Source organism: Drosophila innubila, assembly GCF_004354385.1.
Source record: "Drosophila innubila isolate TH190305 chromosome 2L unlocalized genomic scaffold, UK_Dinn_1.0 4_B_2L, whole genome shotgun sequence".
NCBI lineage: Eukaryota > Metazoa > Arthropoda > Insecta > Diptera > Drosophilidae > Drosophila > Drosophila innubila.
Window position 1 is genome coordinate 25,572,907 of NW_022995372.1, and position 21,812 is coordinate 25,594,718.

The 21,812-nt window shown below is 35.0% G+C and overlaps 3 protein-coding genes across 4 annotated transcripts in view; 2 read left to right on the forward strand and 1 right to left on the reverse strand.

Moving 5' to 3' along the window:
- Positions 1-885: 885 nt before the first annotated feature.
- LOC117782026 (translation initiation factor IF-2) lies at positions 886-3,157 on the reverse strand. The gene is made up of 2 exons (XM_034618936.1): positions 2,923-3,157; positions 886-2,867 (listed from the first exon to the last, which is right to left on the reverse strand). Exons 1-2 carry the CDS (start codon positions 3,107-3,109, stop codon positions 1,129-1,131), a joined length of 1,926 nt encoding a protein of 641 aa, XP_034474827.1. The 5' UTR covers positions 3,110-3,157; the 3' UTR covers positions 886-1,128.
- A 2,665-nt stretch (positions 3,158-5,822) lies between these two features.
- The window catches only part of LOC117780439 (vascular endothelial growth factor receptor 2), a 43,863-nt gene continuing 27,873 nt past the window's right edge, over positions 5,823-21,812 (forward strand). Inside the window, exon 1 of the mRNA XM_034616975.1 lies at positions 5,823-5,944. The gene's annotated coding sequence lies outside the window, so the exon portion shown is untranslated. The remainder of the gene's footprint in view (positions 5,945-21,812) is intronic.
- On the forward strand, positions 5,836-21,389 carry LOC117780440 (facilitated trehalose transporter Tret1). 2 transcript variants are annotated; one of them, XM_034616978.1, is made up of 5 exons: positions 5,836-5,944; positions 19,787-20,020; positions 20,078-20,208; positions 20,263-20,615; positions 20,672-21,370. In XM_034616978.1, the coding sequence occupies exons 2-5, from the start codon at positions 19,838-19,840 to the stop codon at positions 21,289-21,291; spliced, it is 1,287 nt and encodes a 428-aa protein (XP_034472869.1). In that variant the 5' UTR covers positions 5,836-5,944; positions 19,787-19,837; the 3' UTR covers positions 21,292-21,370. The 2 variants fall into 2 exon arrangements, with proteins under 2 accessions (XP_034472869.1, XP_034472867.1); XM_034616976.1 differs by lacking the exon at positions 5,836-5,944 and adding an exon at positions 18,019-18,330 and having other exon boundaries at positions 19,788-20,020; positions 20,672-21,389.

The window sequence follows — 21,812 nt, forward strand, 5'->3', positions numbered from 1 at the left end:
AAATCGCTAGTCACGACACGAATTTAACTTGATGTCAAATTGTTGTTACTTAAAACTATTGACAATTATTAATGTTTCTTAATATAATTAGTAGTGTGTTATACTTTTTTCTATTTATATTTATATTATTATTATTATAGATTATTTATTTATTTATCTATATTTATTAAGTTGTCAACTACTCCGAATTTACTTTACGCTACCAGCTTTGTTTTGCTCACTGTATTTACCGCCACCATCTCAAACAGGGCTGTTCATCATGTCTTCCACAAACATGCTAGGGTTTGTATCTCGGCTAACAAATAAGTATGGGACGCGAGTGTTTTTTGGTGAGTCACAACAATGGTTTAACACAAATGAATGAATTATTTAAATAGAGCTTAGACAACCTGCTGTTTTCTTAATATAAATGCAAATTAAGATAATGGCACTAAAACACTTGAAATTAAGTCATAATTAAAACTACATATATTTAATGAAGTCGTGGCCAAAAATCACATTGCATGCTTTTGGGATGAATAAAATAAAGGTTAAGACGGATTTAAATTTTTGTTGGACTATATTTTTAGAGTTCCATTTAAATATTGCAGTATTATTTTGTAGAACAAACAAATATGTTGCATACTTTTATGCACCAAGCGAAAAAAAGTGTGGAAATGGAATGTACTAGATCTCAGTTTACACAATGAAGTTGCATGTATTATAGGAAATACATACCTTCAATATCTGTGAATGCTATTGTTTGGTGAGTTAAAATTTTGCTAACTGTTTTCGTCGTGTAAGCCCGATAATATTTTCATTAATAACAATACTTTCGTTTGAATGATGTTGAAAATGTTGAAAATCCTAATTACTTACAGTACTAAAATCGAACAGCATAGTATGTTAAGTGTTTGTAATTGAGGATTTATTATTTTGGTAACACATCACGTTTAAATTATTCCAAAGAGTATTTTATTTTTTGTTTTTGTTCAAGACTTGAGATTGGGCCACAGGGAGGCAACATAACTCCCATTTAGCAATCTGTTGCACTTGGTGGATTTTCATTGAATTGTCATAAATTTAAAGTAAAGATACTTGCAGTTCTAACTAGAATATAGACATGTCCAACTGGCCCGAAACTGAGGCCTAAACCCAACCCGTATTCTTCTTGGAGAGCACAACCTTCTGCATGTGCTCATCGGCGGTGTGAATGGTGTGAAGTCCTCCGGCATGACGTGGCACACATTTGCTGACAGGCACTGTGCCGAGTCCTTGGGTCCAGGCATTGGTAGAATGGGGGAACTCATCCTTGCGATAGTAACCCATGATGCCGGATTTACGGATTTGGCCCAGTTCATAGGTGACCAAGGGACCAAGGCTCGTTGAGGCATGGGCAGAGGCGGGAACGGGCAGCTTGGAGCGCTCCATGGTGCGCATGACACAGGGAGTGTCGCAGGAGATGCAGGCTAGATCCTGCATGACCTTGACTCGTCCAGCAGCTGCAGCACAGTCATCATTCGTCATCTCCATATACTTGTGCAGGGCCTCGGCAATGAGAGCGACTCGCTTCTCGATCATTTCCCGGAAATCCTTAAGACTCAACTCGAGGGAGTCAATGCCGAGGGTCATGCGGAGTCCGTCAATGATTTGCAGGACGTTCTTCTCGTTGACATTGATGATGTAACGCACTTCGCAGAATTGCTTCTCAAGTCGCTCTTTATACTCCTCCAGCTGCTCCAGGGACACCTTTGTCGCCAGCTGTGGAAAGTCGACCTTCTCGGCCAGCAGGAGCTCCACATCCGCCTTATCAATCTTAATGTCATCCAGATGAGCCACCGAGTTCTTTAATGAAGAGATCTGGTGGAGAGCAGTGTTCAACTTGGTTTGCATGCCTTGGTTTGCCTCGTTATTGGAGGCTGCTCCCAGCTTCACGTCCCGCACGGTCATCTGCATGTCCTGCATCATTTCCATCAAACGTTTGGCATCCTGCTTAAGGAGTTCGGCGGCCAGTTCGTTCACCTTGTTGGTGAGGGAACAGAACTCAGATTTGAGCTCCAGGAGTTCTTGTAGCATGCGTTCCGGGGAGTAGCACAGATGTTGTTCCAGTTCCAGTTCCTCCTCCGGCTTGGCCACCTCTGTGACCGTACTGGACTCTTCCGGGGCAGACTCCTCCCCTTCCTCCTCTTCCTCGTTCTCCAGCTCCTCGACGACTGCCTCGCCGCTGCTCCAGCTGATGGACACCTCGTCATCCGCCACACGCATCAGGACCCGCAACTGTCGTGCAATGTGTCGCAGCAGCTTCATTCGATCCGGATTTGGTTTGCGATCGAGCACCAAGTGGGTCACATTGTTTAGCTGCTCCATGGTCAACTTCAATTGTCCCGTCATAGCTGTAAAGTAGTTCTGGAACTCCACTTCCTTCTGCTCCTTTTGCAGCTCTACTTTGGAGATGCGTCTCTCCAGCTTTGCCAGGGAACCAATCATGGAACCTTCAGCTCGCGATGGTGTCTTATCCAGCTTCGAGGTGCGCGAGGAGGCACGAGAGGGAATCTGAGGCGGTGAGGCGGTTGCTGTAGCTGGTTCCGCCTCCGGTTCCGGCTGTGGTGTCGGGTTAGGCACTGGCTCCGCTTCCTCGGGTGCTGGAGTTGTCGCCTGTGCCGACGGTGCTTCAGTCACAGGAGTCGGAGCGACATCCGTCTCCGCTGCAGCTGGTGAGGCACTTGCTGTCTCCTCAGCTGCTGCTGGTGGTGCCTCTGGCGGTGGTGCAGCTGCATCAGGCTCTGCTGCTGGATTTGCAGGCGGAGGTACCGGCTCGCTGGGCACCTCAGTCGGAACTTCTTCATCATCACCACCAGCGTGCAGACGATATCTGGAAGACTTGCCAACTGGAAAGAAATGAACTTGAATAAAAGCAATCCTCCATTCTATTGATGCACTCACTCAGGCTGCTCTGAAATCGCATGTTGGCCAACAAGTAATCATCCTGTTCCACAACCTCGTCCAGACACTCCAGTTTCTGCGCAAAGTTCGAGAGCAGCACATGGAGAGCATAGAAGTTTACGTGACCCGATTCCGGTGAGCCAATGGCCACGTCTATAAGATCCTTGTAAGTGAAATCTATCATCATATAACCCACAACTTATTATATATTAATATATCTTCAAATGTATATTCGAATTTGAATGCAACAATTTTATCACTATAAATATTTAAACAGATGATCTTTCTCAGGACTACTGTTTTGTACCAAAATATAGAATGTTATGGGAACTGTTTGCTTGAAGCGTATGCCAAATAAAGAATGTAGTTGAAGCATATTTCCAAGCATGTTGTCTGGATAACATATTCTTCTGATTTACTTTAGTGAAAATTCCAAAAATAATTTTCAACAATTTCGTTGTTTTTATAGACCAAATATAATTTTGTACTTTACTTCATTCAAATCGTAAAAATTATTATTTATTGAATTTCTTAACATTTTCGATATCATTTTATTTTTTATTTCCTATTCCTCAAAAATTTTATTTTGAAAAAGGTAATTATTAATGCTTAAGAAATTGAAATTCTGTTCTTATTTTTAGTTATAATTTAACAAAAAAAACCTCTACGCGAGGTAAACGTCTAGTGACGAAAGCAATTTCTACCCCCAAAATTTCTGAAATCCAATTTTGTGACGAACAAAATTCAGTTTAATATAAAAATGTTAAATAAAAATATAAATTAATAATAAAAAAAAAAAAAAAAAAAAAACGTACTTAGTTACTATGACAAAAAATTTTGTCATACTAAGACTTGGACTTCACACGGTCAGTCCTATGACAGCTATGTGACATGAACCAACTTTGGTTAGAATATATAAACCAAGTAAGATACATATTGTATCAGCTTGGTAACGGTATCTCAAAAAACAAAAAAGTTTTTTATACTAAAACTTGATTTTCGCCCGATCGGTCCTATGACAGCTATGATACGAAGGTCCGATTTGAACCAACTTTGGCCAGGATGTTGAGGTTTAACGAGATTTAACGCTTTCCCGCTAAACTAGCGGTTTTTTAAATAAGTCGTAGAACAAACATTTATAGGTTTTCGAAATGGAACCCATCATTACATCCAAGCTTTTTTAGCGCTTTGATACAAACAGACAAACCGACAAACAGACAAACAAACAAACTGACTTTTTATTTCATATTGAATTGACCACTTAAGATTTAGTTATCCTTTGAACCAGTTGTCGGATTTGGGTCATCGAGGTATCAATCGACGCGTATTTTTATTAAGAATTTTAAAGATAAAAAATTTTACCAAAAAGCCCTAACGGCTCCATAAGCTGCGATCATATAAATTTTTTCCCTTCCACTTACACCCCCGTGTCTCATGACACAGGTGAATTAGATAAAGTTTTAGTATGCCATTTTGTAAGTTAGGACTAAACCTTTCGATCGGTATATAACTCTGATCGAGCAGTCGTAGCAAATTTTCCAACTTAGCTGTATATATTGTTAGTCGCCTTTCGCACCCTTCGTGCTGCTTTCGTCACTAACGCGAACTGCCGTCCGCAGTGATTAAATTTAAAAGGTAAAAAAATATTTCAAGAGAATTCGCTTAAAAGAGTCTAGCAGAGAGACCATAAAAAACTTAAAGAAACATTTTGTATTAAACCATTATAGTGACTAAAACAAGGGGGTTCAGATAAGAAGAATAAGAGAATTTCAAGGCCAGTAAACACATGAGGTGGGCTTCTCACTCGTACTCTACTTTTTGTTACTTTTCTCAACTGTTGCACACATCACATGCACGTGTGTCGCACACACACACACTCACACACACACACACACACACACACACACAAAAATAATAAAAATTAAAATGAAATAAAAATGAATTTAAAAAAAAAAACACACACACACACACATATATAGTACACACAGATCTGGAGCTTTTACGCGCGCCCGAAGAGCCCGGAGCTTTTTGGCGAAGCTTTTACCACTGCAAAGTAATTGACACTTGGCAATCGACAACGTTAACAACTTTTATCATTGCGAGGCAAACGCTTGTTGCCTCAACGTGTGATTTTGATGCGTCGGCAGAAAGCACCGGTAACGGTAACGGTAAAGTGCCAAAGTGCTAGATTAAAGATACCGTTATGAAGCTTAAATTGGCGCGCGTGACATATTCAAAAGGAAAATTGGATTTTTCACCAACTTACGAGTAGCAAGAAAATAACAAAAGAAAACAGAAAGAATTACTAATGAAAATTGATATGGAAATTTGCTTGTGAAGTCATCTATGAAAATATTTGCATAAAAAGATTGTGCGATGTGTGTGTATTTGAAGTGTTGAATACACATAAAAATATAATATTATATCTATGCATACATATTTCAAAATTTCCGAAAAATTATAAATACAACAGAAAATTTGGCAAATGAGTGTGAAGTGCAAGTTATTAAAATAAAGTTTAAGTTATAATTACAATAAATACATTAGTGTTGACTACTCGTACATAGATTCATACAGTGGACAAAATTCGACCACTAAAAACCAATGGGAATAACTTAGCATATTTTTTAATCGAGGATTTACGGATGTTTGACTTCATAAATAATAAAACATTTTATGTGCGTATGATTATAAGAATATAATTATAAAAGGATGCATAATAATGCATGTATCAAAATAAAATGTAATTTTCAAAATAAAATGTGTCATAAATTAAAGTAATAAAGTAATAAATAAATGCTGAGTAATTTATTTGAATATTATTATAAAGTATGTTGCGTATTCATGTTGCCAAGTGAAGCAATAAAAAAATAAACGAAAATCAAATACATATATAAACTGTTGGCTAAGAATCAACAATTCCTAATGCATAATTATGGACACTTGCGAAAAGCTTTGTTAACAAACAATTAAATAGGTAAATTTGGACAACCTAAAAGCGGATCTTGGATCGAATTTATGGGTAAGTTCATTTTAAGCATGACACAAATATTTTCCCGGAAACTGTTCGTCAGTTTTGTTGAAAATGTGTAAAAGTAGTTTTAAAGTGTCAAATGGCACCATCGAAGGTTGAATTTGGCCTTGATAAGACAGCGTAAGTAGAGTACAAATGCTACCCCTTCCCTTCAAAATAAAGAAAATAAAAGGAAAAATGTTATGTATTGTATTCCAAAAGGGAAAAAATTAAAATAATGTACTTTAAAAGATGCTAACACAACATTATCAAAATGATTGCAATAATTCAATCAGTTGAAATAAATAATAAGGAACGAATTTCTAAATATAATGGACTCAAAAAATGAAAAGATTTTGTTTATGATTGCGTAGATCCAAATGTTCCTGGAGCCCAAGTTGTCACCACCATTTAACAAATTTTTCTGTAGTCAAACCTTTTTTAATTTTTAAAATGTAGCATTTTTTAAAAGCCTATCTCTAGATGTCAGCGTGCGTTATTCAACATTACTTAAAAATCATTCAGCCGATCTTAAAGAGCATTATGCTTTCACAAAATTATATAAATTTTTAAAATAAGAAAATTAATAATGTTTTTCCTCCTTCCTGTTTTTACATAATTGGATTAATTAAGCGTCCGATAAGATAATAGACATTAAAACCTATGGTGGTGAATCGGCTGAGCATATTTGCAAACCTGCCCAACGTGAATTGAGGTGTTTGTTTGGAATTATTATAATTAGCCTTTATTTAAAATTAAAAAATATTTCGAGGACGGCAAAATGCATCTTGCTATAAGCCATAATAAAACCACTGCAGCTTAATTGATGTTTTGTAAATTTTATTTTAAGTGATTTAAAACTAAATTTTGCAAACTAAATAATACTATTATAGAATGCAAATATGTGAAGTTTTTTTTTATCCAGTAGGGAACTCCGACACCTGTTCGATTCGATCGCGGTGATTTAGTTGAGCCCAGGTGAACAAAGAAGTTTTTTTTACGTATGGCAGCTATATGGTATAGTGGGCCGATTTGAATAATATATGTTTAGGATGTTTAAGACATAGGCAGACATTTGCCTACATATCACCACAAAGTCCGTTTCTTGCGAACTACGCCCCCCACAAAGGGCGTAGAAGAATTTTAATATTTACTGGATCTGCCTGAAATTATAGGGAGGCTACATTCCAAATTTACGCCTAACTCTTACCATCTCTAAGATCTTTTAGTTTATACGAAAAAACGGACATAAATATATCGACTCTGCTTTTGTTGCTGATGAAGAATATATGTATATACTTTGTTTGGGGGTCTTCTTGTTCTTGCCCCCCATATTTCTATCCTGAGTACTGCCCTTGGGTGACATTACAAAAATACTCTCAATTAGAGCCTTAAATCATACACTGTGACAATCATATCTTAGTAGAAATCATAATAAATTTAAATGAAAATTTCACTCAAAAACGTATTGTAGTTAGAGCATGTTGTCATATCGGATATTTGTGACCTACAGCATAGATGTGAGACTTCTTTGTCCACCCCCTCCACTTATCGGTCATCAATCAGTGTTTGATTGATGATACAAATACTTTGACTGCGCAATAAATTTTCAGTTGACTCTGAACACTGGCCCCAATCGAAAGTATTTGCTTTCAAGTCTGGCAAAAGAGGGGCAGAGAGAGAGAGAGAGAGAGAGAGAAAAACAGTGAGAAAGAGGGTAAAGGGGTAGGGAGGGGTTTATATATCTATGTTCAGGTACAACTAATTGATATTTCGACACCGCAATTGTGGACTATTGAACCCAAAAGTAGCCTCACCCCCTGCCCGCCAATACAACTGTCAGTCCCATTTAGATTGGAGAGAAGAGGGACAATGGCGTCTTATAAGTAACTGTTATTTTCTTTATGGCATATTATTGACTATCTCCATTGCGTGAGCTTTCGATTATTTGTTGCTTTTCGTATTTGTTTTTGTTTTTTTTTTTATTAAACTTGCTGTTTTATTTTTTTGTGTAGACAAATTAAGCAGCGGCCACTTCAAGTGATAAGCAAAGCGACGCCATTTTCTATGCCTCTAGTCTATATATGTATGTTTGTATATGTGTGGGTATGTGTGTATGTTTTCGATTAATTATCGAATTGACAGCTACCTTAAAAAAAGAACAACACATGCTCTACAATCGCTGCTCTCTCGAATTGTTGCTGTTGTTTATTTGGACTGCTTAAACGTATGTTATTTATTATTATTAAAAGTATTATTTAGTAAGCACTCATATACACACACACACACACTAATACACAGATATAATAGGCACATTTAATCTAAACAAACACGCGCTACAAATTGATAACCACACACAGTTTGTTCTATTCCACCTCTTTTCAATTGAATTGAAATTCAATTTTGAAAGTCTAGAAACTTAAAAAAGTTTATGCCGCATTCGATGACTTTATAATACTTTTCACTTTTACTTGATATCCATCAAGAAATCAGCAACAGTTTTAAAGACCACAAAACATTTGGTTGTGCACATTGCTAATGTGTGCTAAGGAAAATATAAAAAGCAGGAAAGTAATAAATGAATAAAAACCAAACATAGCAAAACCTCACTCGAATGACAATCATATAAACATGCATATCTAAACAAATATATTTTTATATGTGTGAGTACATACGTGATAATCATCTATATTCGATCTATACTTTTTAATCTCCAAGTTTAATTTCCTTTGAAGACAAACTTTCTTCAAGAACGACTGAGAAAATGTCGTATTTGACATCACTATAACAATTGTTGTAATGACTCGAATAAAGTTAATATATATATAATTTAAATATAAGCATCGCGGTGATGGAGTCGCGCATACCCGACTGCCGGAGAACTTCCTATGGTAAAAGAATACATGCCGAAGATTTGATACCCTTGCAGAGCGCAGGGCAACTTCGATCAGTCAGATCATATGTAAGACCAACCTAGATACATAAGCTGTCACTTTGATTAAGATACCAAAAAAAAAGGAAGTTTTTTATACAAAAACTTGATTTTTCAGCATTTTTATACAGACGGACGGACATGGCTTGTGACGCCTCCTACTGCCTATTACGAAGTTTTTTTTGACAAATTTAATAAGCCCCTAATGACCACAATTAATAATTGAACAAATAAATTCAGTTTACAAGTATATTAAGCTATTTTAAAAATTCTAAATATTCGGAGTCATCAAACTGAAGTTGCATAAGCAATTTAACATATGTAAATTAAACTAAGCTTATCAATTTTTAAATTCGGAATATTTTATTGGTCGTCTACGTTTCAATTAAATATTTTAAGTTGAATAGCTTAAATAGCTGTGAGCAATACATTTGTCAAAGCCTTGTTAAATATTTGTGGTTATTGATTCTTTGGCTTGAAATACTACATAATAACTGCAGGCAATCACAAGCAAGTATGCATTCAATAGTAAAAGCTCAAGCTTAATACTATACGATGACTTATTTCGGATCTAAGCAGCACGTAAACAACCTCTTTTACCATTTTTTTTATGAGTGTAGGTACATTTATGTTAAATACATAACGATTTAATTACAACAAAAAAGTTTGCGGAGTTTGGAGACTTAGGCATAAAAGAGCATAATATATATATTTTTTTTGAGGCGCTGCGATTGCGATAATTTTTTTGGGTAATAGCAAAAATATCTAGATCTAAATTACTTTTGAATAATTTTTAAACAATTTTTTTTAAACCAAAAAAGAGCCAATTCCAAGCAGCCAGTTTTGTAAGAAGCCTTTTAATCTTCTCAAGCTATGATTACTGTCAACCCTCCCTTACCCAATCAAACAGCTAAATTTATTGTTTCGAAATCTTCGCTATTAATTGTCCGATCAGAATGAAATTTTCAGCAAACATTGTGAATACTTCACGCTGTAGTCTTTAGCTTTTAAATTGTTTTTATAAATACGATATAACCAAGGCTGAAAGCCGGTTCTAAACCGAACCTCGCTGATCCGGTTCGGCTCCGGTTTTTAAGTCTTTTATTGCAGTTAGATACTAATGCTAACCAGTAGACCTACGACGAGGAATTGCTCCCGTTGGCTGTGCGAAAAATCCCGGCACCGTAGTTTGGATAATAATTAACCGTAGTAAGACAACGAGGCTAGATCCCGTTGACTGTGTGAACAATCCCGGCAGTGGTTTTAGTATTAAAGGCCACTGTGAAACCAGTGCCCGATGTCCCATGCATGAGCGTGTGGTTGTAATTATTTAATGTGCGCAAGTCTTTCTATTTATCAGGTGGGCATTTCGCTCCCCTTATCCCCGCGTCCAGCGAAACTTACAAATTTCTTGTAAGTGCCAGTCTCTGGCAGACTGAGATCTGTACCTCGGCTAGAAACTTCCTTACATCACTTAAACATAATAATAGTAAAATAATAAGTCATCTTAAAGCAACTTTAGACTTTTATAATATTAGATTTTTACTAAATTTACTTCGTTATTAAAATAAAATAAAAATATTTTTTTTGCATAAAATTGAACCAATGTTCGAACCAAAACATTGGGTTTAGGAGGTATATAAGCCGGTTTGCGAACCGAACCTAAATCTCTATGCTCTATAGTATTGTTTGAACCATCGAACCGAACCTTTACAAAAATGAAAAAATAAAACTCAAGTTGGTCGGTCAAAATAACACCTTGAATTTTATTTTTGATTCAAAAAAATAAAACTCAAAAATTATTATTCTATGAGTTCTATTCTTGTTTTGCTCAAAAGTAATCATAAGTAAAATAACAAAACTCATAGAATAATAATTATTTCTTGAGATTTAAAATAAAACTTTAAATGATTACAATCTGTTGTTTAACTCTTTATAGAGAGTTGTGCAGGATATCAATCCGTCAGGTACGATAGGCTGTGACCTTTCCGACCTTCTTTCCTTTCCAGCACACATTTCGAGTGAACGTGCAATTAGAGTGCAAAATTTTCAATGCTTTGCTGCTCAACGATACGAAAACGGACTGATAAGAGACCCCAGATGTCGATTCGTAGTTTTTTTTATATTTATTTGTATTTTGTACCATCACATAAACAGACAAACCCTCACACATGTGTGTTCATTCGAAGGTAGTTGATAAATTCCGATAACCCATCAATTTTAGTTTAGGTGCTGTTGACATTTGCAGCAGAATTTGCGGGCAGTAAAGCTTTAAAAGGCAACACTGATTCCAAGAGCATAAATATAAATAAGCCTACATGCTCGGAAACACACACTTGCAAACACACATACACACACCTCTGAGGCAGCTGTCGTAATCACACAGATAAAAAATGTACGCACACTCGTAAGTGATGGAAAAACATTGAAACTATCTAATGACTGATTTTTTGTTTTTCAAAAGTTTTTAACGAATTCAAATTATAAACCAGTCGAAAAAGCCTATATTCGAGAGCCCGGCTATACGAATACCCGTTACAGACTTTTAGGAGCTTGTATTTCTTTAACAATTTAAGCTACCATTACTAACCTCTAACCAATCTGGTTGCCATTAATTAGGATGATAGATAATAATAATACATACATAACGTTAATTACCAAAAATAGCGATATATCTTATCTTATAGCTTTAAGGTGGTGGAAAAAATTTAAAACAAACTTGATCAGTTACTTATAAAAGTCTGGTTGCTAAAAGTGGTTGCTCGAGCTCTTATAACACCTGATTTCTAGCCGCTGACATGGACGGAAAGACGGACAGCTATACATATATTTTAACGAACACAATATACTCTTTTACTTATTTTTTAAGTAACGGGTATAAAAAAATACGTCTTGTACATACCTATACTTTAAATTTATACACACATTTATTCGTTCAAACGCGATTGCACCCATGTGTTAGCCAAGCGCAATGGGTTTGCACTTCGAATTTTACTGAATTTTATTAGAATTCTGATTATGAATTTTATTAGAATTTGATCAAATACATGATTTTTATACATTAGTATGTTTTGTGTAAATATCACGTATACGTATACCTGCCAAAATCTTTTAACATCAATTCCAATTTATTTAAATTTCAATTGCAAAAATTGCCGCATTCACTTAACAGTTTTACACTCTTAAAAAGAGTAGTACAAATTGGTAAGAAAGTGTGTTACAGGCTCTGTCTATAAGGTATGCAAGTGTATATAATAAACGCTGCTTTAATAACTCATATTTTCACTTGCTAGTAATTTTTCATTAAAATGCTGTATACAACTTGGAGTCACCTAATCAGTTCATTAATTTTGGGATAATGAGTTTATAAAAGTAGTTCCCCCATAAAAGTTTAAAGTGCAAAAGTCCAAATGGGACACAGAAATCGCGTTGTTTATTTCGTTGCATTGTTAAAGACTGTGTTTATCGTCTCTAAACGCGTGTCTCAATGTTCAACTGGTAAATTCCCCAGTCGCGTGACAATTTCACAGCACTTTCAACGATATCGCCACATGGTGAAAGATATCCTGAAATCTAAAAATAAAATCATACAACAACAAATTAAAAGCATAACATGATCATCTGCTTTGGTGGAGCACACATTTGGCCTTTTGCTGCTTATGTTTAGTTTTGCCAATACCCGAGAAAATAAATAAATAATCCCAAAACCGAAACCAAGGTGAAAACAGTTGGTTCAAGTGGGTGGCAAAAATAGAATACAAATTGAACTTATCAAAGCATTGAGTGCGTCCACGATAACGATTACAAAGGTTTGCCCTGTAACGTAAACAAGAGTAAACAAACATTGAGTGGGTCGACTAACAGACATCCCGTAATCAAAAGAGTACTGCTGTTTGTAATATAGTTGTGTTGTAGGTTATTTTGCCCGTAAGCTTGTACATCTTAAATATATATTTATTTATTCAAATAAGACTGTATTTAAAAAAACGTGATCTAAAATTTGAATATTACATCCTTAATTACATAAATATTTATAAAAACCTTCTCATAATTATATGCGTAGAGGGTATCTAGTTATTTTTATACATTATAAAAAATTGACGACATTAAATGGTAAAATGACTTTAATGCCATTAAAACATATTCCATGTTTTACTTGTATAGGCTTTATATCGTCTATAGCGTATGCAATGGTGGTCCGAAATTTGAATGTTCTTCAAACAAATGCGTCCCATATCAAGTGTTAAATTTACTAGAAAAACTGAATATCAAACTGCATAGCTTTAAATAGGGGAAACAATAACACAATTTTTACATTATTTTTTAAATCAGTGGAGTCTAAAAGCACTCTAAAATATCACATGTGAGGTATTTTGTAGCGGATTTTTTGACAACACTGTTTTATAACGCAAATTGTTAGTCTTTGATATTTATTGTACTGAATTTGTAAATAAATTTAATTATTATACGTACAAAGTTCATAACAAGAGCTTTATTAAAATGTTAATTGTTAAAAAAAAAGAGAAAAAAATTAAAACAATAATAATATTTTTGTGCATTTAATTGAACAAAGGTTCGGAGTTCGAACCTTTACCAAAACTTTGGTGGCTTGCAGCCTTGATTTAAATTCCATTTTAGTTAAACTGATTGCTATGTTCTTTAAATTTGTAATGATTTGCTTAAAGTTGCCGACGTTATCGAGAGTAGTTGCTTAAATACACAATACAAAATGTTGATAAGCTCCGACATCGATATGTTTGACGTGGTTTCTTTCATTTTTAAAAGGCATTCATAGATGGTTGACGTAAGAACAGATTAATGTATTAGTAACAGACAGTAGTTCATTTTTCAAGCGAATTGAATTAGCTCTAGCAACTTCTTTTTGATGTATTTTATGCTCGTTGCCAGTAAAATATAGTTTAGGGAAATGTGCAAAACAAATAGAAATAAAAAGGCAAATTACGTGAGTTTCTTTTGTTTTTTCATTGCAAATAATTTGTATTCGTTGATAGCTAAATTCAGTTAAGTGAAGCAAGCAAACTTAATCAAAAAAAGGGAGGAAAGCTATATTTCAGATGCCGACTATAGAACGACCGATAAATACTTTTAGGCGCTTACATTTTACACAACATAAAACAGACTTTACTGCCGTTTTATTTGTCCAATCTTGCTGCGATTAATCACGATGATAAATAATTTTTAATAACTTTATGATGTGTTTGCAGAGCCTCTAAGATATAAACTCTGATACAAACAGACATATGGACATGGCTATATCAGCTCGGCTGTTGACGCTGCTCAAGAATATATATACTTTCTTCTCGCTGTTTCAAATATTCCAACGAGAAAATATACCCACTTACTTATTTTCTAAGCAGAGAAATAAATTTAAGTAATTTGCAATATTATATTTTCCCTTTAGTTTCTTGAGTATGGTACTCCTCAACCCATAACAGAAAACCAGTTGATGCTTCTTATTACATAAAAATCCGTTTTTACGCAGTGCCGAATGTAATTATACCCGTTACTTTAAAAATAAGTAAAAGGATATATTGTGTTCGTTGGAATGTATGTAACAAGGAGAAGGAGGCATTTCCGACCCTATGAAGTGTATGTATTCTTGATCAGCATCAACAGCCGAGTCGATATAGCCATGTGTGTCTGTCCGTCTGTCCGTCTTTCCGTCTGTGTGAGCGCCTAGATCTCAGAGACTATATGAGATAGAGATACCAAACTTTCACCCACAGACTCGAAATGCGTTGGAGCAGGTCAAGTTTATTTAAAATTTTTGTCACCACCCATTCCGCAAATCGCGAAAGCCCGTTCGTTCGTCTGTATAAACAACAGTATCTCAGAGTTTATAAGAGATAGAAAAACCAAATTTGACACACAGATTTCTATAAGCCCCACGCAAATGAAGTTTGTTGTAACTTTAATCTTCGCCCCTTTCCGCCCCCACAAATCGCGAAAAACCACCACACCCACAGTTTTTAAGTTAATACGCTTTTTGTGATAATAAACGTTATTAGTATTATCTATTATCCCACTGAATCGCATCAAGATCGGACAAGTATAACGGCATTTATGGCGATTAAATGTTTTCAAAGTAATACAAGTAATTTATTGAAAAAAAAGGATCTAAGTGACTAAAAGAGATAGAGTAACCAAATTTGGCACGCAGATTTTTCTCACGCCCTCCCCTTAGACCTGAAGCAACTGCTACTTGAATTAAACCTGAAGCAGTTGCTAATATAAAGCAGTTGATAACCTGAGGATGTTAAAACAATTGTGAACATGAAGCAGTTGATAACCAAAATCAGTTTTTAACCTGAAGAAGCTGCTTATTTCAAATTTGGACAAAAGCCTTCCTTTTCGATTCTCATATTAAGAGGAGGAGGAGGCAAATTGAGCAACAAGCCATGCCCCAATAGGGGATTCAGGGCCTATAATAATAAATTAAAATAATAATAGTTAATTCACAAAAAACATTTTTTCTAAAAAAAAAATTTGTTTACAAAACTTTTATATATATTAAAATTAAGTAACGGGTATCCTATAGTCGGGATCTCGATTATAGCCTTTTCCACTTGTTTTTTTTTTAACTTATACGGGCCTGTTCCGAATTCCGCAAACGAGTGGAATTGATTGCTGTTCCGAAGTCCGAAAATCGACAAGAATTGTCGTTTTGAAAACTTGTGCTGTTGAGCGAGCGGAATCAAATGTAAATGCTACAAAAAACATTAAAATAATTCCCTAAAACAATAAACTGAAAATTCAAATAACCTTGAAAATTTTCAGAATAGTTTAACATCACTACTTAAACTGTTTAAAGTTGAAGAGTATTTTAAAAGAATTTTTTAATAAACATCTATAAAATTATCATTATTTAATCTATTTTCACTCGATCGGTCCTATGACAGCTATATGATATAGTGGTTCGATTTGAACCAATTTTGGACAGGATATATAAAACCAAGTCATATGCGTATTGTATCAGTTTGCTTTAGATATCTCATAAAACAAAAAAGTTTTTCATACCGATTGACCGATTGTTCCTATGGGCGCTTGATGATATAGTGATCCGATTCAAAAATGAAACAAACTTGACCTGCATGCAAGATAGGGGAATCTACATACCAAATTTGGTGTCACTAGCTTTTAAATTGTTCTTATAATTTCATACCCCTGTACTTTTTTTAAGTACGGGGTCTAAAAACAAAAAAGCTTTTCGTACTACAACGTGATTTTCGACTGACCGTTCCTAAGGCAGCTATATGATGTAGTAGACCGATTTGAACCAATTCTGGTCATCATGTAAAAGACTGACTTAAATGCATTATCTGTCATATTGGCTTAGATATCTCAAAAAAGAAAAAGGTTTTCATACTAGATCGTGAATTTTGACCGATCGTTTCAATGGCAGCTATATGATATAGTAAACCGATTTGAACCAAATTAGGTCAGGATGCTTAAGACCAACTTAAATGCATTATCTATCATATTGGTTTAGATATCTCACAAAACAAAAAGGGTTTTCGTACTATTTCGATCGATCAATCCTATGACGGCTATATGATTTAGTGAACCGACTTGAACCAAATTTGGGCAGAATATATACGACTGACTAAAATGCGTTATCTGTCAGATTGGTTTAGATATATCAAAAAACAAAAAAGTTTTTTGTACTAAAACGTGATTTTCCACAGACCGAAAAATGTAGATATTCAGTTAACAGGCAATATATACCAAGTCCCTCATTGAAAATAAATAAAAATCGTTAGAGCCGTTTTGTCATAAATCGCCAAAATGTAAGCGAAAAAATCCTATTTAAAGAAACGACTAAAAATCCTTCAAAATACCTTTCCAACTATATATAGGACATATCTTTCGATTCTATGGCTTGCAAACTATTGGAGTTTCTATTTTAACGGGATTTCGCGCTTTCCCGCTAAGCTAGCGGCTTTTTTAAAAAGTAAAATCCCCATCATTAAATCTAAGGTTTTTTTAGCGCTTTTATGCAAACAGACAAACAAACAAAGAAACTGGCTTTTCATTTAATTTTGGAAAGGCCACCAAAAATTTAAATTTTAATTATCTTTTGAACTAGTTGTCGGATTGAGGTATTAATCAACGCGTATTTTTCATAAAAATTAAAAATTTAACCAAAAGTCTCCAACGGCCCCATTAGCTGCAATCATTTAAATTTTGCCCCTCCCACTTACACCCCTTATCTTATGAATCAGGCCATTTTGTTAGTTATGACTAAACCTTTCGATCGGTATATAAATCAATCTGATCGGACAGTCGTAGCAAATTTTCAATACTAGCTGTATTTATTGCTAGTCGCCTTTCGCACTCTTCGTGCTGCTTTCGTCACTAGCGCAGAGTGATAATGGTCCGATTTGAACCAGTTTTGATCAGGTTATACAATATACCAAACCAGATGTATATTGTGTCAGGTTGGTTGAGATATCTCAAAAAAACAAGAAGTTTTTCATAATAAAACTTCATTTTCGACCTATCTGCGTACGATATCCAGAAACCTACATACCAAGGCTTGAAGTCTCTAGCTCTTAAGTCTCTGAAATCGACGCGTTCAAACAGACGGACAGGGCTAGATCGACTCGGCTGTTAATCCTGAGCAAAAATATATATATTTTATGAGGTCTGCCACGCCTCCTTCGGCCTGTTACATACATTCTGACAAACACATTCAGGTTGGTTTCGCTTTTTGTGGCACCCCTGATAATACCCTTTATGCCCATTTTTAATGGGCACAGGGTATACAAATAAATTTACGTAGGTCAAGAAACCTGGCATTTGATAATGACGTCCGCTCTGACGAAAAGCGTCATGACTAAATAACAATAATTTACAATTTCTTTTCCAAGTTCCGGAGAGTGTGCTGGAACTTGAGCAAGATACTCCATACGTATACGTAATTTTAAGATTACGAGAAGACATGCTTGTTGATGATTTACTTATTTAGTATTAAGATTACAAGAGAAGACTGAAAGTTTTGGCATTACTTGGCTTGTTATTGTTTTAGATGAAATTCGTATTCGTATTTGTTCAAAGATTAAGATACGGCTAGCGTTGGGGCGAAGGTATAAAATGGGGCTGATTTAGCCATTTCGCAAGTTATTTCAGTAAAAATCTCTGGAAAAGTTGCTCATCAGGAGCAGTCGTGTCTTAAATTTAACGAAAAAGTGAATAGCATGGCAAAGGAATATCAAAGAAATATATTTTCAAGAAAAAGTTTAAAAGAAACCTAAGAAACCAGAATAAAAACTGTTTTACCCTTAACTGTGATATTCAATTTAAAGAATAGAAAGATATTATTAGGATACAAATTTTATTAAAATTTAAAATATAATTAAATCAATCATGTGGTTTCTTAACTTCTTAAATTCGGGAATCTTTCATAAAGATTTTCGTCGCCAGCTGGTGGTCACATTAAGCGGTATGTTTCATATCAGCAAAATATATTGGATCAAAGCAGAAAAAAAATGAGTAAGATTAAGAAAAGGACAGAAAAAAATTGGAGTAAGACAGAAAACTGGAAGTTAATTAACCTAGACAGTAGTCACCAAATCAATAAGCACATTTTGGACCAGGTCACCTTTTTTGTGAAACAAAACGAAATGCTTTTGAACGTTTAATTTGTCCGAATGAATTTAAATGAGATGGAAAAGATTAAAAGTTAAAAGAGCTTACAGCCTGTGTAGAAACGAGTCTCTTGTGAGTGAGAGATCGTTAAAGCTACAAAGCTTTATTCGAATAGGGGCAAATTGAAAAATGTAAAATAAAAAAAAAAATATATTAAAAACTTATTCGAAACTGATATTTAAATAAATTAGATTTTTAGGAATTAATTTAAACTTTTCTAAAAGTATATCAATACTTGTTTCATTGAATTTTAGAGCGAGAAATTAAATTAAGCTAATTGTACAGAAATATACACTGAAAAAAAAGACCAAGTTCTAAAATCAAGAACATTCATCTTAAATATTTTGTTCTTAAAATAAGATTATTTTAAGACCAAATTACTAAAACTAAGATTATTAATCTAAAAAATCTTTAAATCTTAATATAAAAATAAAAATCTTAAATTGTTAGGAATGTATAAATAGGTACTATTTCGTATCTAGCAAGTGATGGCACCGTGGCGCTCTGGTTAGAGAGGCCGCTTCAGTTGTGAAGCAGTAGGCGGCGGTTCGAATCCCCCTCGTAACAAATTAAAATAACATTTATAAAATCACTAAAACAGAATTAAATATAAATAAATCAAAATTTAAAAATAAAAAATATATAAATATAAAAAATAATTTTCATTTATTTTATTTTTTGATTTTAATTTTAAGAACATTTATTCTTAAAATAAGAACTTGGTCTTATTTAACATGTTCTTAAAATCAAGATGTGTTCTCTTAATTCAAGAATTTGATGTTCTCGACGCATTTTTTAGACCAAAAATCTTAGTTCTGAGACCAAAATCTTGATTTTAGAACATTTTTTTTATCAGTGTAGGATAAAAAGCCATTTAGACATGCTAAACCATAATCATGCAATTCCAAAGATAAATTAATTTTAAGAAGACTTAAGGAGCCTAATATAATGTTGCAGTATCTCAATGACAAGTCTGATAATGTGAAAAATTATAATTCTTAGGTACTTAGCATAAATGCAACGTCTGAAAATACATTTTATGAAATCCTATAAAAGTGCAAGTGAAAGCCCGATCAGGCCTGTATATTTACTTTGCTTTTGAAAGTAATCAATTGGTTTACCGAGTGTCAGCCAGGTTTACAGAGTTCATTAGTAGATTTTCCATAGCTTTGATGGATTATGGGCAGATATACGTAAATGAAGAAGGAGTATAAAGATTAGAAAAGATTAAGAGAAATTGACTATTTGTAGCCACACTCATTACAATCTCTCATGGCATTGGATTGGGTTGGTTGTCACCGATGTTGCCAAAGCTGCAGTCGACCGAGGCGACGCCACTTGACTTTGTGATTGATGTGCATGAGGCCTCCTGGTTGGGTGCTCTCATCAGTTTGGGCGGTGTTTCGGGCAATTTCTTCTTCTCTTACGTAATGAATCGCTTTGGCCGAAAGGTTTCCATCTATGGATTGGCGTTGCCCAATACGGTTAGTTCTTTTTATGATAAATTGATTATCAACATTAACAAAGGTAATTTCGCGCAGTGCATTTGGTTTCTATTTTACTTTGCAAAATCCGTGGAGTGGTTATACGTGGCCAGAGTATGTGCAGGATTAACTGGAGGTGGCATGTTTGTCGTCCTTCCCATCTTCCTTGGCGAAATCGCAGACAACAGGTAAGTTCCATTGAATTAAATCGAGTTAAATAACTAATGAAATATTTTTTACAGCGTACGTGGAAGACTCTGTTCGTTTTTCAATTTGGCCATGAATATTGGAATAATGATAGGCTTCATTATATCGTCATATGTGCCATATCATATTATACCCTGCGCAGTGGTTTCTCTTCCCTTGCTTTACTTCATCTTATCCACACGATTCCCGGAGCCACCTCAACAGTTGCTACGCTGGGGAAGAGAAGAGGCAGCTGAAAGGTCGTTGAAATATTACCGCAACTGCGATGGTCCATCGACCAGTAATGAGGCCCAGAGGAGCTATCAGAAGCAGTTTGACGAGATGCGTCAGGCCATTGAACAGCAAGTAAAGGAGCAAAACAACGAGAGCTTAAGCCTCACAGATTTCTGTAAGTCCCACAAGATACCTTCTCGATATCGTAATCGAATTGTGGTTTATATTTAGGTAACAAGAATGCGTTGAAAGCAATTGTGACTGGATTGGTTTTAATGATTGCAAACATCTTTACGGGCACATTTGCATTCATCAACTACATGTCCAACATCTTTGAGGCGGTTCACACCCAACTGGAGCCCAATACGAATACGATAATTATTGGTGCAGTTCAGATTGTGGGAACATTGGCTTCCATCTATCTGGTGGATCGATATGGACGTAAAATACTCCTTGTGGTTTCCTGTGCCGGCAGCGCCTTTGGCACAGCCGCATTTGGTATCTATGCGTTCTACGCTGAGGAAACAGATGCGGATTTGTCAGCATTTTCCGCCTGGCTGCCTGTCACTCTGATGGCCTTTATAATATTTGTTGCCAACGTGGGTGTCATCTCAGTCACCATGGTGGTTCTGGTAGAGGTTCTGCCCCACAGGATAAGAGCAGTCGGCACAAGTGCTTGCCTGGGCTGTCTGAGCTTCTTTGCCTTCACATCCTTGAAAGCATTTCCCCTGATGATGCACTACTTTGGACTGGCAGCCACCATGTGGGGCTGTGCTGCGGTCAGCGCCTTGTGCCTCTTCTATGTCTCTGTCTTTCTTGAGGAGACCAAGGGCAGATCCATTTATAATTAGGATCTCATTCTGAATATTTACTTGCCTTTATTCGAACAAAATTTACCATTTCTTAATAAGAATAAATGTAATTAAGTAACAAAAATATAGAATTTATATTATATCTACTGAACAAATTTTATTCGGCTGGAGACGTTATTTAGACAATTAATTAAGACATTTGAGCAACATATTGTTTTGTTATTATTTTAGTAAAATATAATATGTTTTATACAATTTGAACGCTTGTCTCCTACAATTCTGAAGTGGTGTTATTTGCGTACACAATAGTGACGAAAGTGACTAAAATGCATTATATATATATGTTTGTAGTTTTGACTTCCACGTTAGTGACGAAAGTAATCTGAATGATCTGGAATTTACCTTATTAAGACGGTAGAATTTAAACGAATTTTATCAACATATCCATCAAGTTTCATAGTGACGAAATTGATAAAAATATTGAATGCATTGGATTTTCAGACGAGTGTAGTTATGGAGCAGCTACTACACATAATCATCTAATAAAATTTTCTCATTTA